The following is an 18,464-nucleotide window of genomic DNA, read 5'->3' on the forward strand; positions in this document are numbered from 1 at the left end:
GCAGATATCACATAAAGAAAACCTGAAAATTCCTTGTTTATTAGGTTCTGTTTTTCACCCTTTAGATACACCACTATGTACTTATAAATAAATAAAAAATAGGTGACCGAATCTTTTTCACTGTGAAATAACAAAAATAACCCTTTTTATTTGCACACATGATCCAGGCATGAATGTATAATAAGAACGGGTACAAGATGGCGTCTATCAACTTCCGGCGGGTGGGGGTAGTGAGGGCGAGTACTTCCGGTGTGAATGTGTGAAAACAATACATCCATGGTTGAATACAGAGTTTTGACCGTTTGTTTTGACATAGACACCAAGAGCAAGAATGAGCGGATTTGGAAAGGTTAAAGAAAGGCGATTGACCTTCCAGCGGGTAAGAAAGTCGGCAGTACATTGCTGTGTGCCCCTTTGTACAAATTCGTCCCGTTATAATCGGGAGATAAGTTTTCATTCATTTCCTATTGAGGCTGAGGTAAAGGCTCAGTGGCTGATCAAGGTCCGTAGAGACAATTTCAGCCCCACAAAAAATACCTGTGTGTGTAGTAGGCATTTTCGACTAGGAGACTTATTGGTCACAGCTGGAGGACTGAACAGAGTACAGAAAGGAGCTATACCTGTTCTCTTTGCATGGAATAACTACGAGCTACCTACACCAAGACGTAATGTTTGGGAGGGTCGGCCGAGGGCAGAGAGTCCCACCCCGGACTTGACAGCTGAGTACGAGGTGGAAACATTTGCGCCGCCGGATCATAACTATTCTTTAAATCCAGCGACGGCAGTGATGGCCGACGAGAACGAAGCCTTGAAAATGCAGGTTAGGGAGCGCCAACTCCAGCTGGAAGTGTTGCAACTGCGATCTCGTTTCGGGATACAACGCCTGGCAGGGTCGGACGAGGACATTCGTTTCTACACCAGGTTGGTTTATAAATTATAAGGCTATCAGGATGTTGTTATGGTTACTAGTTTGAAAAACACGTTTAATTTGGGGAAGCTAATTTAAGAAACAAAACAATGTCTAACATGAACATTATTACATTCTTAGATTTGCCACATACAAGCATTTCCTTGCCTTTTGGAAATTGGTGGAGCCAGCAGCCAACACCAAGATGGTGCGGATCACCAACGCCAACTCTGCCAGCAGCTGGGATTTCTCTCAACCAACAACAACAACAACGGTATGCAGCATACAAGCATGGATGTATAGTAATAATTATGCACGCTGCGCACAGCTATACCACCGTTTAACAAGTGCATCACCACACACCAGGAAAAAGTTTTACAACTGTACCCAGTCTCCCCTATAACAGCATCTACAGTATGCCTAACACTTATTTGTTTTCACAGACACTTCCTCCCATAGATGAGCTGCTGCTGTTCCTCATGCACCTGTCAGTGGGCCTACATCTGAGGGATCTAGCAGAACGGTTTGGCATTCACCGCACCACAGTCAGCAGAATTATTTCCACCTGGACACACTTCCTATACCAACTGCTTGGAAGCAAACGTCTGTGGATCCCACGCGAAGTTGTCAGAGCTCACCTTCCACCAGAGTTTTCAGCTTTCCCTGACACACAAGTGGTGCTTGACTGCACCGAAGTATTCTGCCAGACTCCATCATCTCTCCTGCTGCAGAGTGAGGTGTTTTCAACGTACAAGTCACATGCTACATTCAAGGCCATGATCGGCATGGCACCCCATGGTGCCATTACATTTGTGTCTGGCTTGTATGCTGGATCTATGAGTGACCGGGAGATCTTCAAGCTGTCTGGCATCGTGAGCCTGCTCACACCAGACATGGCAATAATGGTCGACAAAGGGTTCCTTGTGGAAAATCTGGTTCAGTGCAAAGTTTACCGGCCTGCCTTTCTGTCAAAAAAACCCCAAATGAGCGGTGAGGATGTCAGGCAGACTCAATCCATTGCACGTCTGAGGGTCCATGTGGAGAGGTGCATCAGAAGGGTAAAAGAGAACAAACTCTTTGACAAAGCCATACCACTGTCTGTGTGTGGAAGCATTGAGGAGCTTTTCAATGTGGCTTGCTTCCTGGTCAACTACCAGAACGGACCACTGGTGAAAGCATGGGCAAGCCTGGGCAACAGCGATTAAAACATTTCTTGCTCCCAAACCAATTGTGTATTTCATTGTGGTCATTACAAAAAGCAGTTATACCATACTATGTTTAGGTACTAATGAATTATATCCTCAAAACAAACGCACACCAAAATAACATAGGACAATACATAATATAATAAATCCACTGATAACATTTTACAGATTTAATTTAATAAACTTTTACAAAACATAGGTTGATGTTATATCAGGGGGGGGGAAATACATATTTAAACATTTCAATTAGTCTCTGCATATTTAAGTAATGCTAGTTAATATAACAGATGAACAGATGTACAATATCCAGAAAGTAGATGCAAAAAATATATATAATATGTGCATTTCCAATATTTCCTCTGAAAGAGTGTTATATCAATGCAAGATAAGTTAGTTAGCATCCACAACTTTTGTTAATGGATAACTATTGAGTAGTGAGCCATTTGTTTTAGGTGATCATACTCCATATGACATTAAATGTCTGCCAATAAACACCCCTTTCTTCCTCACATTGGTCCTTTTGAGTAAAGGACCAAAAAGGTCCTAGGACTTACAGAACACACTTGGTTCTGGTTTTAGCAATTGAAAGAACTATATACAGGAAAATATTCATGTTAGATCAGTAATGTATAGTGTGATGATGTAGTGTAGTGCATATCAGTCCATGTAAAAATAAAAATAAAAATAATCTCCCTTCTCCCTAATGGTTGTAGCCACCTCGCAGTCTCTGTAGATACGTTGTATAAGGATATCCTCCTCTGCAAAAACTACGAAATCGCACCACTCCATCCCTGTGAGTAGGAGCTGGCCTTGCACCTGCCAATAGTAGCTATGAGACTGCTTCAGTTTTAATGTGCCACTTTGCATTTTTAAGTAGCTACAGTCCACATAACTTCTCGCATTTTGGCATTTTATTTCTACAAGTCCAAAAGGTGGGCTCTCAGTTGGGTCAAACACCAGACCGTCAGGAGATGACCCTAACCAGGGGGCATCTGGGTGAATGACAAACCCACACGGCCAGTAATTGGTGTTTTTAATCCGGCAGTATTCCTGGATGGCAACCGGTTCCAGTGCCAGTCCCCTCTTCATTGACGCCGTTTGTGCCACTCCCTTCCGAATCCGTTGTGCCAAGTTTTCAGCCGAACTCTGACCTCGAACATGGCATACTTCCCTGAAACGGGAAGAAGTTATTCTTGGCCTCCTAACACGGTGCCATTCCACACTGTCGCTCTGCTCCCTTGTGGCCACCTCGATTTTCCTTGCCATGAGCAATGTTGTCGCAAGTGACAGTAGATGGAGGTGCTGTTGGTGACTGCACACAAACTCACAGGTGGTAGGCTCCAGCCTATAGCCATCCACAGGTAGAGGTGGTGGTGGAGGGGCATCTGGGTGACGCACTATAACCCGGCTAAGAGGTAGTGGATGCTGGTATGAGATAGGGCTACCTTCCTGAACTTTTCCAAAGGTGGAGTTAACCAGTGGCACGTCCACACTTATAGCCATGGTGGTGATCAGTGGTGCGATGTCTGCTGAGAAGTCCTTGTATGCCTCGCTGACTTTGAGGACATCTGGGTCTGGCAGCTCCCCCCGCACGGCCTTGTAACGTGTACTCCTTTGAACATGTTTATATGATAATTAGGACTTTAAGAACAATTTTACACTCAGACAACAATCACAAAGTTGTAGCAGGCTACATACAATTACTTAGGACAATAGATATTACCTTACACCGTCAGCAACTGTAAACTGCTTTGGCTTAGTGGAAATGAACACCATGTCACTCCCTCTGCCTGGATTCGCACCCTATTAATTACACAAAAGAATTGTCAAATTAATTGAAATGGTTTTTTCGAAATAAGGTCGCATGGGTCGGAAGTAGATGGGCGGGACTTCGCCTCTCTATACATCCATGAGCAGAGCCGACAGGCAGGAAGACTCGAGCACACAGCTCGCGCTTTATTATAATATATAAAAAAAGAACACCATGCGTGTCATGATGGCACATAACAGCTTGCGGCCGCAGATTACTCCGGGTCCCAGGCCCCCCCCATACCCCAAAAATATTTGTATTGCAGATCTACATGAATCGCACAAATGACCTATTTTGGATTCGAAAAGTCACAAGTTTGGCTTATCTAAAGCCAGCTGAGTAGCACTTGAAATGTTTTGGCTCTATGAAACTGATGTACTTATATGATTCCGTTTTCTTCAAGTTTGTATCTTCTTGGTCGAATGCACTTATTGTAAGTCGTTTTGGATAAAAGCGTCAGCTAAATGTAATGTAATAAAGAAACTACGATATATATCCATCATGTCGTGGCAGTCTTATTTGTTTCAGTAAGAGTGTGGATGGTTTCGGCAGTCAATATTACTAGGAACGAGATGGAAAATAAAAGTTTACCGAGTTAATAAGTAGGGCTTGATTGAGCCAAATCTAAGGTTTGGGTTCAGGTTATTTTTTTGTACCCTAACGTACAGTTTTTTAGAGTTAAAAGACGGTGGCAGTTTTTAAACACATTTTAAAATCTACACAGAAAGAATCTTCCAAAAAGTAACCCATGCTCAATCACATTGAAAAAACATTATGACAATCATAAACAATAACATCTAAGGCATCAAAACAAGCTTACCGTTAAATTTGTTGTTGACAATTTGTCAGATTTGTGAAGTTCCAGACTTTGACTTGCGCTTTGTTCACTTTTGTGTAGCTGTGGGTTATCTGTGATCGCATCTGAGACCGACAGGGAGCATTTCTCCTCCTGTCTAGGCTCGAGAGTGCCTGATGAGTCCGGTCTGAACTCAATCACCTTTATGTGGAATGGATCAGTGATACAGGGCATGCATATGTCTTCTTCTTCTGTTTCATATTTTACACAATCTGAGCTTATACAGTTATCCACTTCCCCCAGTCCTTGCTGTTGTTCTGATACCTGACTTATGTCATATTCAATTGGCTCTTCTTTAGGTTTTTTGGGCAACTGTTCTAGTATTTCCTGTTCCAGCCTGGATCTCAGCTCACAGGGCTGCTCTCTGACCTGTGTGGCTCCAGAGTATTGGCCAACATCTATTGTGGGGGGAAAGGGGAAACACAATATTTAATACCAATACATATTTTGCTTCAATTTGAGTATAAAACCTATATAGCCACAGTTCCCGCCTCCGGAAGCAGTCTTTATTTTTACACACCGGAAAAGTTACAAGACAGATGAAAAATGTAGACCAATAGAGAGGTGAAGTCCCGCCTATCTACTTCCCCCATGGGACCTTATTTCGGAAAATGTATGTATTGAAGTCAATGGGGAGAGAAAGATTATCTTTCGATCTCGTTTGAATTGTGCCACGAATTACACATATGTTTGTCAATCTTAAAAAATAATTTCCATGTCAAAAAAGTCACAGTTTGTCGTAAAACTGTTGAAATATAAGACTATGAAAAATACTAGAAAGACTACAAATCCCAGAATCCCGGTCCCGCATGCTGGCTCTTACGGAACCGACTAACTCCCCTTTTGTGTATGTACAGCTCTCAACATGCCCAGACTTGTAGTGATTTTCACCTCTTTTAATACTTTTCAGCTCATTCTGAATGGCTCAGTCAGTAGGGGCTTGGACTGGGAGCTGTAGGGTCGCCGGTTCAAGTCCCTGAACACTGAACAGACCTAAATATGGAGTGTGGACTGCTACTTGGAGTCCACCTCCTGGGCCCTGCCGTGGTGCCCTTGAGCAAGGCACCAGACAACCGCCCCTCACTCCCATTGCTTCCCGGGCGCTGTACAGCAGCTACCCACTGCTCCTAGTACTAGACTCCTGGTACTAGGATGGGTTAGCATGTGTGACCATTAAAGAGGGGTTTCATCCCTCTGATTCTATATTCTATTCTGAAAGAAAGAAGTGAAATGTGCCAACGTGACGTGAGTGTGGTGCGAGACGGGAGAGGTAGTTCATTGAGCGGTTTCACACAAAAAAAAGTGTTACTTCACAGTTTTACGACACCTTTTTTTTTTGACTTGCAAAATTATCTTTTAAATTGACAAACATCATATGTGTAATTCGTGGCACAATTCAAACGGGATCGAAAGATAATCTTTCTCTCTTCATTGACTTCAATACATAATTTTTCCGAAATAAGGTCCCATGGAGGTACCCCGGAAGGGGGGGGACTTCGCCTCTCAATTGTCTATAATCTCTATTCTTTGTCTAATCATGATCAGATGTTTACTACACCCATGTGTGGATATTCCCTTGAGAGGATTTAGTTGTTTTTGTGACGTTTTGGTAGTTTTCATTTCCTGTGGGGTGTGCTCCTTTTCACTCGTTTACCTGACAACATTGCCACAGTAACTGATGCCACACACCTTAACTCTGGAGGTTTTGCTTCAGGGGTTTGGATTAAAGAGAAAGTTAGAGAGAGAAGCAAGCACTCTTCTAATGCAGTGTTTTTAATAACAGTCTTACTGAATGTTGTATTTATATTCTTCATAACTCATGTGACCTAGTGTCTCCAAATAATTACCAGATATGATTTAAAAACACTCATCTCTTTTAATTGGATGTTAGTGCTTCTATAATTTAAGATTTTTTAAATAATTATATTTATAAAAAATGACATGACCCAATGACTCAAAATCAATGCAGCATTGTATTCATACACTGGACAAGAACAACACACTTTATATTTGGTTTTAGTCCACCTTATATTGTTAGAAATAATGTAATGAAAATTAAGTTTTTTTTTGTTAAATAGTCAAATTAGCTTCCATGTCATGTGTCAGTGACTCCCAAATCTATACCAGATAACACTGGACAAAATAGACACACCTCTTTTATTGGATTTGAGTGTTTCTTTTTAAATTGTATATTTGTATGCAATTTTTTTCAATTTGTATTAAGTAGTCTCTTTTCAATAGCTTCCATGTCATGGACACAACATAACAGTTGGATAACCAGGGGCTATATCAAACTTGCCTTGCAGTAGTGGTATAAGAAGAGTTTGGTTACATTTAGGGTAAAGTGCTTGAGTATAAGTATACAAAAACAACAACTGTGGTATAATAGCTACAGACTGCTGTGGAGGCATCACTTTCACGTGTATAAAATGTCCCTAAACGAATGTTTAGATTGTTTACGTCACGTGCTATAGTTAACCAGTCTTATCTCTTATCTCATATCTCATATCTTCACATATCTAGGCAGTTAAAATGTTTGCGGTAACCAAAATTGACAAACCTATTTTCGATAGCTTTATCTCTGGGTTGAGCACCATGTGCAGCACATTCCGCAGGCGCTTGTTTTCCTCGTAGTAAGACTCCACAATAGTTTCTATTTCTCCAAATATCTCCACGGCCGCGGTAGTTAAGCGTTCAGTTAAAAAACTCCGTAAATGCAGCAGTTTGGTGTTAGACATTTTGAGGACTAACGTAATGTTAGATCAAGATATGTTGTATTTAACTTCTCCTCGACGTCGTACAAAGCACGTTTCACTCAAACGCACAGAAACCATCCGTAAAATTCAAGATGACTTCCGTTTAAATTAGCGCCATCCTCAGGACGATAGGCAAGTAGCATAAAAAAAATCAATCAATAGATGAGGGTAACACACTTCACCCGTCACTTCCGGGCAAAAATGAATTTGGGGGGAAACAAAGCTGTCATTTGCTATATCGCTAACTATACCATAGATATATATATATATATATATATATATATATATATATATCTATGATCTATACGCTATCTATCGCTCTTCCCTCTACCGTAGACCGGAAGTTTACAACCACACAATGAATGATATGTGTATTTTTGCTTTAAAAGACATTATAGCAAAATACAGAAGCCATAATTCCACCATGTTTCTGTGTTTTATTGATGCTTCCAAGGCATTTGATAGACTGAATAATTACAAATTATTTGACAAAATGTGCCAGAGTGGGGTACCCAAGTACATAATAAGGATCTTAGCCTTTTGGTACACTATGCACATCAGACTATGCAGGTGAAGTGGGGCAATACTGTGTCTGAACATTTTTATGTTGGTAATGGAGTCAAGCAAGGTGGGATTTTATCTCCTTTGTTGTTTAATCTGTACATAGATGATCTGTCTGGGAAACTGAATTTGTGTAAAACTGGCTGTGTCATCGGAGCTACTGTTGTCAACCACCTTATGTACGCAGATGATTTAATCATCTTCTCCCCATGCAGTGCTGGCTTACAACAGCTTCTGAGGACTTGTTCCCAGTATGGCATTGATTTTAATATTAAGTATAACGCCAAGAAGAGTAGCATCATGATTGTGAGAAGTAAAGAGGATACAAAGGCTGTATTTCCTAATTGTATTCTCAGTAGCAACATTCTTCTTGTGTGCAGTGAGATTAAGTACCTTGGTCATTATATTTCTGATGATCTCACAGATGACAAAGACACCCATAGACAACGCTGCAAACTGTACGCCCAGGCAAACATATTAATGCGGAAGTTTCACAAGTGCTCTGTAGATGTCAAGGTATCACTTTTTAAAGCTTTCTGTACACCATTGTACACGGCTCACCTGTGGAGTAACTACAAGGCTAGAAGCATGCAAAAATTAAAAGTTGCATACAACGATGCTTTACGGTTGCTGCTGAGGGTACCACAATGTCACAGTGCCAGCCAGCTGTTTGTTAACTTGGGGGTACCTACTTGTCAAGCACTTTTAAGAAAGTTAATGTACAGATTCATGTGTCGCCTGGAAGACTCGGACAATAATGTTATCTCGATTTTAATTAACCCTCTGAAGAGTTCTACCCGGTTCTCTTCCATGATTTGGAGACATTGGCGCAACAGCCTCTACAGACGGTGAGCATGTGTTTGCTCGCTGTGATTGGACTGATTTTATGTTGTTATCTGTTTGTTTTTATCTGTTTTGTGTTTAGCTTTTTATCTTATTTATTGATGAGTGTTTTGTCTTTTTGTGATATGGACCTTGAGTCTGAAATAAAGATTGGATAATGAACCGGAAATGGAAATACGTCATCCCGTGCAACTCGTGCAACTAGCCTATAAAATGCCAGTACATGCCAGTTGAAGGTCATCCTGTCTATATATATATATATATATATATATAGATAGATATATATCTATATCTATATATATATATATATATATATCTATATATATCTATGATCCTGTCCCCTATTATACATCCATGGTCCCCCCTCACCGAGTCCTCGCTGTGCTCCTGGAGGCTGCAGTTCCTCCTCCTCTCCTGCAGGGGACATCATTTTCTCTGCGGCAGGAAACCGGCCGCTGCCTTTAGAAATCCAAGATGTCTGCGCCCTGAAGGATGCTGCTAACAGCGTGAAGTTACAGGACAAGTGATAGGTACGACAACTATGCGGCTTCTGTCTATCTTTAGAGCTCGACACTGGTTTATCTGACTCGTTATTGATGTTTAAAGCTGTGTTTTATGATACCCGGAGTGTGTATGAACTAAGAGACAGGTGTGTGTAGCTGCTTAATGTTCAATGTTACTGCTGGACTCAAAGTGTAGCAGCTTAGCGTTTGGCTTTTGTGTTTTAAAGTTCACACATCGTCGTTTTAGATTGAACACGAACTCATTGATCTGTTTGTCATGAGCTTCTGTTATGCATTTGAAATAAATTGCTATTTCTGAAACCAGGATCTTACTATGAGCAAAAAGGATCTATTATGAGCACAACATATTTTATCTAAGGTTAAACAGTTTTCCCCCTTAAACACGTCTTCGTGTTTCTGATTTTGTTTGTAAGTGAGGCTTACTTGGATAAAAACATGTCTTTTCACGCATATTTAGCAATATTTAAATCAAAATCGTGTTGCTCAGTGGTGGGGTTGAGTTGCATGTGTTCCCAGGCCACTCAATGGAATTAGATGAACACAAATACATACTTGAAGAGGCGGATAAACATACACCAAGGACCCTTTGCTTACATTGTTTCTGTTTTCATAACATTAAGATGTAATGTTATAAAGAAGTACTTACGATCTTCAATACCAAAAGTGTACTCTAGAGAAACAAGAGCTTCTCCATATATTATATTTGACTGATGTGTTTGCTTGATGTGGAATTGTTAATACATTTTACTGTTTTGCTTTGCTATTTTATTCTGCCTCTTGACGACCTAAGCTTCAAATCGGTGTTGTTCGTTCCTATAATATTACAATTAACACAGAAACCTTCATAACAGACTGCAGGGAAGGGAAAACCCTAAAAAGCATCATAGGGCCCCTTTAAGTTTTGACTAGATTATTTCTTCACTTCATGCTGGGCCTCAAATATGATTATCTGATAAACGACTCTCTCCTAACGTTGTTAGATGTGTGTTATGGGTCGATTCATAATGATTACTGAAAAATCTCTAATTGGCAGGAAGTACTTTTAGTAACCTGACAGCATAACCAGGTATTTCTAGAGTTAAGAATTAATTTGCCTAAATGCACCAACATTAAACAATGATGCAGGGGTCTTTAACATGTTTAAAGCCAAGGGCCCCTTATATGAAATAGAGACAGAGCAGAGACATCCCATACAGTATTTATAAAATAGAGTATCCTATTGTGCGGGATGGCCTAAAGTGACTTTCACAAACACACCTTTTTTTATGTTGCATACATACCTATACAAAATCAAATCTGTAGTTAATGAGTATGCTGTTGTGGACGGATGCCTATATTCATATATTTACACGCATCTCCTATTCACAGGGTTAGCTATAGTTTATGTGATTGCACAATGATTTATGTGTAGCAGATAGCCTATGATTAATGTGTGAATTGGATGAAGTGAATAAGATTAAGAGAGCAGTATTTGGGCTCTGCCTAAGATCTTGGTGCTTGGGTTGTTTTTGTAACCAACAAAAAACCCGAAAGAGATGAATTATGGATGTCAACAAATAGTAAGAAAAGGAAAGAGAGGATTTGAGTGGCGATAGTACTGCTGTTTTGTGTCCGGTGGTTCGTAGTCCCCTAGGTCATCCAGAACCTAATGTAGCGTCAGGTATCATACACTTAAACCATGAAAGACTCAGAAAGACTTATTAATGACCCGTTTGAACAAGACTGTACTTTTCCACAGAAGATAAGATGATATATTATTAAAGTGTGGTCATCACCTTTTATCCTCTTGGCATCCGTCAGTGTTTGTTCATTTGTTATGACCCTGAGTACTCCAATGGAAAGTGATCTTGGCTCAGGGATATATTGGTAGTATATTTATACTTTATAAAGAATTGAAGAATAGTAAAACAAATATATACTGTGTGTGTGTGTGTGTGTGTGTATATATATATATATATATATATATATATATATATATATATTAGGGCGATATATATTGCGTTTTTTTTAACATGTTAAGCCCCAAGGTCCTGGCGGGTACTTTACTTTTTTTTCACGACACTGTGTCAGGGGATCTTAATATTTAAGAACCTATTAATGTGTTATACCAGATTAACGGAAATAATCTCAGCTAACTGACGATCAGGGTTGGGTTGTAACGGAATACATGTAACGGCGTTACGTAATCAGAATACAAAAATCAAGTAACTGTATTCAGCTCGCGTTACATTTGAAAAACGAGTAATCTGATTACAGTTACTTTCGTAAACCTTTAGTGAATACATTTTGGATTACTTATTGGAATTATTGGTGTAAAGATTTCCTCACAACATTTAATATTCATTACTAAAGGTACAGCCGAATCATCACAGCGCACAAAACCTATTACCGCCGCAGATGGGCCAAAAAAGCGTTTGAAAAAAAATCGCGGGTCCGCTCGCTCAGTAAAACAATAACAACGAAACATGGAGGAACACAAGTCTGCGTTTAAATCGCGTGTGTATGTGTGGTTAAAACACATCAGCCTGCGGTCGCTCTTTAGCCTTACTAATGTGAAGGCGGTGCGTGAAAGGCAGTGCGTGAAAGGCACTGCGAGCTCGTCTTCTCAGAGGCTGAGTTAACCCTCCCGCTGCCTCCTGGTGCTGCAGAGATTTCATGAAGTGAAGGAGGTGTTCCTTCTATAAAACAGCTGTGGGCAGCAAATACCGTTAGAGTCACGGACATGAATACATAGATCAAGGCAGACTGGTGCACACACTCTCCTGTTTTGCCAATCCGGTGCTTAAACAAATATAGCTCTACACGCCTGGCCGAAATGTCCTTAAAATGAAGTCCGAGTTCGACATTTTAATTCATGTCCTGCCAACACTGGCAGGACAGAAGGCGACACGCCCGTTCTAAGCCGTGTCCCTCACTCCTCACATCCCAAGCTGCATCTCCAAAAAGTGTATTATGTTGTTAAATCGTTTCAGATGTGATGTTTCAGTTGTGCTCTTGATAAGCCATTAAAACAGTAAAAACACGTTCAGTTTCCTTTTGCTTTTTGTGTCTCCTGTTCACCAAAACATACCCATCTGTGATGGAAAAAGAAAGTAATCCAAAAGTAATCTGATTACGTTACTTTTTAAAGACACGTAACTGTATTCGGATTACTTTCAGAGCCATGTAATCAGTAATCAGTAACTGATTACATTTACAAAGTAACCCTCCCAACCCTGCTGACGATACAAACAATTTTTACCAAAACAAAACACAAGTCTCATAAGAAGCATCTAAATGACCACTGAGCGAAAAATTCTAACGGAATTTGGCACAGAACTCAAGATAAAAGTACCCTTATTACTTATCGTAGCTGCACATACAAGATATCCGATTAAAGCTGAGGTTCCATCGATTATTTAGGTATATAGTATCATCACTGAGTCATCCGAACTCGCGACAGGGGAAGCAAACACAGACATCACAACACGTACCTTTACGGAGCTTCTAGGGGAGATCGTCTCACCGTAGCTGTGAATCTGATCAAAAGACGTGTTCAATGGCATTAAAACGAGAACAAATCAGTTAATCCATAGGTTTTTAACGTCTCTGTATAAAAAAATTATTACATTTATAATCCATAATTCCATTCTTATGTAAAAATCACAGAGCAAAAGTTAGCTGCTAATGGTAGCCACCAGAGTGGCTGCTGCTTCCGGTCTTGGCTATGCGGCAGTCTAATACACACATTACCAAATAAGGAGCGAGAGTGACGCGTAGCCAAAACCGGAAGCTGCATACACTCTGGTGGCTACCATTAGCAGCTAACCTTTGTGCTCCGATTTTTACATAACAATGGAATCATGGATTATAAACAATTGCTTCAAAGCCACAGATACATTATCAACCTATGGATCAACCGATTCAGCCGCGTTTTTTCTCGTTTTTAATGCCATTGAACACGTCTTTTGATCAGATTGACAGCTACGGTGAGACAATCTCCCATAAAAGCTCCGTAAAGGTACGTGTTGTGATGTCTGTGTTTGCTTCCCCTGTCGCGAGATCGGATCGCTTAGATACTATACTTAAATAATCTGTGGAGTCTCAGCTTTAATCGGATATATTGTATGTGCAGTTTCGATAAGTAATCAGGATATCTTTATTTTGAATTCTGTGCTAAAGTGCGTTAGCATTTAAAACAAAAATGAATAAAACCGCACGTCCCTGCGGTGTGAATATCGCGCATGCGCATATCGCTGTTATCGCCATGACACGGTATATCGTTAAGCCCTAATATATATTAGGGCTGTCAGTCGATTAAAATATTTAATCGCATGATTAGCCATAGTTAATCGCGATTAATCTCAAATTAATCGCACATTTTCTATCTGTTCTAAATGTACCTTAGAGGAATATATTTCAAGTTTTTAATACTCTTATCAAATATGCTTTATGCAAATGTTTATCATTTGAACAATGACAAATATTCTCATGAATATTAAACACAACAACCTCTGAACATTACAAATATTCGCCTCAATTCAATCTGGAACCTCTCGTGTGTGTGTGTGTGTGTGTGTGTGTGTGTGTGTGTGTGTGTGTGTGTGTGTGTGTGTGTGTGTGTGTGTGTGTGTGTGTGTGTGTGTGTGTGTGTGTGTGTGTGTGTGTGTGTGTGTGTGTGTGTGTGTGTGTGTGTGTGTGTGTGTGTGTGTGTGTGTGTGTGTGTGTGTGTGTGTGTGTGTGTGTGTGTGTGTGTGTGTGTGTGTGTGTGTGTGTGTGTGTGTGTGTGTGTGTGTGTGTGTGTGTGTGTGTGTGTGTGTGATGGAGCAGCTGCCTGGACGCTGCAATCATGTTGCGCGCACTATCCGTGCTGAGTGTGCTGACTTTTCGTGCAATGTCCCACTGTCTGGCTTCCTGTGCTCGGCGCAGTTGTCGGCTCGGCGCAGTTGTTGGCTCGGCGCAGTTGTCGGCGAAATGTCGCTCCTCTGTTTTAATTTAAACAGCTCCTTATATCCGTTAGCGCAGCTAGCTAGCACCAGATGCTAACAACAACAACAATACACGTAAGGTCTTTCTCTCGGGCCACACATACACACACCCTCCCGGTCCTCCCCCCGATGGCCAGTCGGTGCCTGCCGGTGAGCGTGGAAGTGTGGTCTGCCACAAGCGGGCGGCAGGAGCGGGGCTGTCAGCATCAGCTTGTAGATGGTATTTTAAACTCGATGCGCTCTGAAACTACGGGGCGGCCGAGGACAAAAAATACACATGCGTTAATCGCGTTAAAATAATTAGTGGCGTTAAAAAATGTTTGCGTTATTAACGCGTTAACTTGACATCCCTAATATATATATATATATATATATATATATGTGTGTGTATAATATATATAAAGCAATTTTAAGGTTTCCTGCAGATCCTTAAAACGTTTTACAAGGCGTTCAATTAATTAATTGCCTTATGTAAATGTAATAATTTTTCAAGACGCCAAGACATGCAAGTAGGATTTACAGAATTAGATTGTTTTCTGAAGTTGCAGTAGCTTAGATTAATATTACAATTTTAAACAATTGACTCCCACATGCAGATACGGATTGCAGTATGTGAAATTGGACTTACATGTTTGCATTTATCTGTATGTACCCTCTACTAAATTAGTTGGAAGCCACCTGTTTGCATTGAATACACCTGATTGTAAATGTGTAAATGTCTGAGAGTAGATCAGAGTAAAGAGATGTCCTGCTCTAGCTAGGTGTTAAAAGAGCTGAGTCTTAACTGCACATCCTTTGCTGCAAAATCAAGCTCATCCTTCAGCTTAGTCCAGGCTCCTTGTAGCTGGAGGCTTCATGTTTATTCAAGGTCCTCTTCATTTTAAAGTCCATCTTCCAGTTCACCAACCATCCACCCACACTGTTATAATCAATTATACCTCCCCACTGTTCTTAAGATGAGGTCCAGCTGCAGCAGGATTCTCAGCCCTGTGTGTGTGTGTGTGTGTGTGTGTGTGTGTGTGTGTGTGTGTGTGTGTGTGTGTGTGTGTGTGTGTGTGTGTGTGTGTGTGTGTGTGTGTGTGTGTGTGTGTGTGTGTGTGTGTGTGTGTGTGTGTGTGTGTGTGTGTGTGTGTGTGTGTGTGTGTGTGTGTGTGTGTGTGTGTGTGTGTGTGTGTGTGGTTTACTGTCACATCCCGGCTGCAGTCACAGTTGGCTTGCAGTGTGTGCACCTGTCTTCCCATCGCTTGTTGGTGCTGCAGCTGAATGTAAGCCGCAACATAAAGAAGTGTAATGATGTTATGAGTAGGGTCGCAAAGGGGTGGAACAATGTGTTTTGGGATATTTGGGGAGTTAGGTGGTCCGTGAGTGTTTTTTTTATTGGTTAAAGGTGGGGTAGTAGTAGTACGTTTGAGAAACCAGCTCGAGATACACTTTTTGTTATATTCCATGGAATGCTCTTAAACCTTAACATCCCGCAATGAAGTGCTTTGACAAAAAAATCCAGAAGAAAAGGTCATCTGTGGAAGCCGTAGTGCTGTAAAAAGCACAACCAGTCATTTTAGCCGGCCCAGCTAAAATAACTGGATGGCCTACCTGCCTGTCAGCCTTCCATCGGGGCACAAACTTATCTCGTGCCCTCATTGGTCATGTGCGCGTTCCTGTGTGTTGGAGGAGGGGCTCTGTAAGGAAGTGGCAGATTTTTTCCGGCTGTGTATTTTCAAATTCTAGCGCACTCAAACTGGTTTCTCCAAAATTATCTACCCCACCTTTAAGTGGTCCTTGGTATGAAAAAGTTTGAGAAACACTGTACTAGATGAATACATTTGTATGTGATATTTGCAATTTAAACATTAAATAAATATATTACCCCATGATATCATCAAAACTTACTTCACTTTGTGAAGCCATTCACAGGCTCAAATGTGTGGCTTCATTTGTCTTCTGCTTTGGGCTCAAAAGTGTGATCCAGTCTTCTAGAAATCATCTGTGCATGTGATGGAGGAATGCACAGTGCTTGTAGGGGGTGTGGTCTCAATAGCCATGCAGTAAGCAGTGTGCTATGTGCATGTGATTGAGGAATGGCATGGATATTCAAGTGTACTTGAATGGCATCTGTTTGTTTTAGTCAAGATTATGCTAAAATATACTTTCCCCAACTATATTTAAGTCCCCTATGAAGAGCCAACCTTCAATTTAGAAAATGCCCAGTTTATTCCCATAAATTCCCGTTGATTCCCGTGGAAAGTCTCCATCTTTGAACATTCCCGGAATTTTGCAACCCTAGTTGTGAGCAAAGCTTTTTACTTTCTAGCTCCTTTTTTTAAGCATATATAAATCATGTATACAGACTTCCAATGTACCGTGTCCTTTTGTGAATCTGAAGATCGCAGTAATGGGGTAGCAACTGATGTAACTTTAGCCTGTTTTCGACATACCAAACCAGTCTTTGGTTTTCCTGTGCTTTATGCTAAAAAGAAAAACGGATAGCTACCGGGCTGTATAGCCACAACAAGTAAAACATGTTGGCTGATGGCACAATATTCCAGACAATCCTGTCAACTGAGTGGTTTTCACTATTTTTTAAATGTTTGTCAGGTACCATATGCTGCTGATGCGTTAGTGTTGTGGTTGTTTGCTTTTTTAAATGTATTCCAATTGCAGGAAGAGGTTTGTTACACAGTCTGTCTCATCCATTCCAACATGATGTGGGTGGGGAGGGGGGGGGGGGATGTAATTCAGGGGAGTCTGGGAAGAAAACGGCCTCCCTGGGATGTGATCACAGGGAAGCAGAGATAATGCATTCAGAGAGTTTAGACTGGGAGTCATCACTATTCATGTACAAGGTGCTGGTTTGAGTCCAGGCTGCAGTGATGGGAATGTGTTCAGCAGTCAGCACGAAAGCAGCTGCCCCTTATTAACTGATGTGTTTCTGCACGTCAACTGCTTGACAGCTGAGAGATAAGTGAAGTGCTTATAATGCACTGCGGAGCCCATTGTATATACAGAGCAAACATGACAGCCATATGATTGGCTCACACTTGGTGCTACTTTATAACAGAGGTGTGGTCAGGGCTCTGCGCAGAGATTTTTTTTGTGATAAAAAAAAGAAAGAATACTTCCCCTCAAAAAGGAACATTTGATTTTTCTATTACACTTCAAATAGTCTGAGGCTGTTGATGGCCTGCTACTCATTTGTGTAAGTGCAGTCACTGTAACATTCAACGTGAGCCTGAGTAAAAACTCCTTCAATGTAAACTGTTTTCATAATAGATTCACACAATAATGTGATGCTCAATATTTTTTACAGCTCTCGTTTCAAATGATCATAAAACCCGTCAGAATGAGACTGAAACGACGCATTGTGTAATGATGTGTTGGACCATATAACATGCTTAACAGTCAAAATGTTCACCCTCCAGATTTCATTAATATTTTAGCACAAATTAAAAGTCTATCTCCACAGTGATAATATCAGCTAAATTAAAAAATATTAATCAAAATAGATAATTGCTCCCTGCAAATGTGATGTGAAGCATTTCCTGCCTCACTATGCCATTTCAAACTAATTAAATCTGGTAGAATAGACGATCGGATTTCAAATGAGTTTATTCCTGAGTGGAAATCACGGGTTTTTTATTTCTGAAAATTTGTTGGCGCGGAGAGACGAGACCTGCAGGTTCAGCTCTCGGTTAAATCAGGCCACGAGTTCCCCGCTCTCAGTCTTGTGGGATCATTCAGACTCGTCTTGAGTTCTTCGTTTTATTTGACCGGCCTTTAGCACTTGGCATTCAGCAATCAATAGCTCCAGGGCCTGCGTTAGGTGAGCTGAATACTGATGCAGCGGAGCAGCATTGGCATATGACTCTATAACTTTATACCTGATCTCTTAATCTTATCCAGAGCGTCCCGTGTGGCGCAGCGAACGATCGCCGCCCAGTGAATTTGTTCTGTTTGGTCACTGCATTAGTCTCATTATTACCGTTAATCTGCCGCTCTTTATTCACAACGTGGTGCCATCTAAACAAATGCTGCAGC

General features: G+C 40.9%; 3 protein-coding genes across 3 annotated transcripts in view; 2 read left to right on the top strand and 1 right to left on the bottom strand.

The window, feature by feature from the left end:
- The first annotated feature begins 242 nt into the window (after positions 1-242).
- On the top strand, positions 243-2,147 carry LOC117453498 (uncharacterized). The gene is made up of 3 exons (XM_034092316.1): positions 243-921; positions 1,049-1,181; positions 1,351-2,147. Exons 1-3 carry the CDS (start codon positions 332-334, stop codon positions 2,110-2,112), a joined length of 1,485 nt encoding a protein of 494 aa, XP_033948207.1. The 5' UTR covers positions 243-331; the 3' UTR covers positions 2,113-2,147.
- A 131-nt stretch (positions 2,148-2,278) lies between these two features.
- LOC117453497 (uncharacterized) lies at positions 2,279-7,597 on the bottom strand. Its single transcript, XM_034092313.2, has 4 exons — positions 7,339-7,597; positions 4,743-5,176; positions 3,836-3,915; positions 2,279-3,724 (listed from the first exon to the last, which is right to left on the bottom strand). Exons 1-4 carry the CDS (start codon positions 7,514-7,516, stop codon positions 2,770-2,772), a joined length of 1,647 nt encoding a protein of 548 aa, XP_033948204.1. The 5' UTR covers positions 7,517-7,597; the 3' UTR covers positions 2,279-2,769.
- Positions 7,598-9,360: 1,763 nt separating this feature from the next.
- mrpl11 (mitochondrial ribosomal protein L11) overlaps positions 9,361-18,464 on the top strand; it is a 45,089-nt gene continuing 35,985 nt past the window's right edge. Inside the window, exon 1 of the mRNA XM_034092132.1 lies at positions 9,361-9,468. The gene's annotated coding sequence lies outside the window, so the exon portion shown is untranslated. The remainder of the gene's footprint in view (positions 9,469-18,464) is intronic.

The sequence above is a fragment of the Pseudochaenichthys georgianus genome, chromosome 10, assembly GCF_902827115.2.
Source record: "Pseudochaenichthys georgianus chromosome 10, fPseGeo1.2, whole genome shotgun sequence".
NCBI classification, from domain to species: Eukaryota; Metazoa; Chordata; class Actinopteri; order Perciformes; family Channichthyidae; genus Pseudochaenichthys; species Pseudochaenichthys georgianus.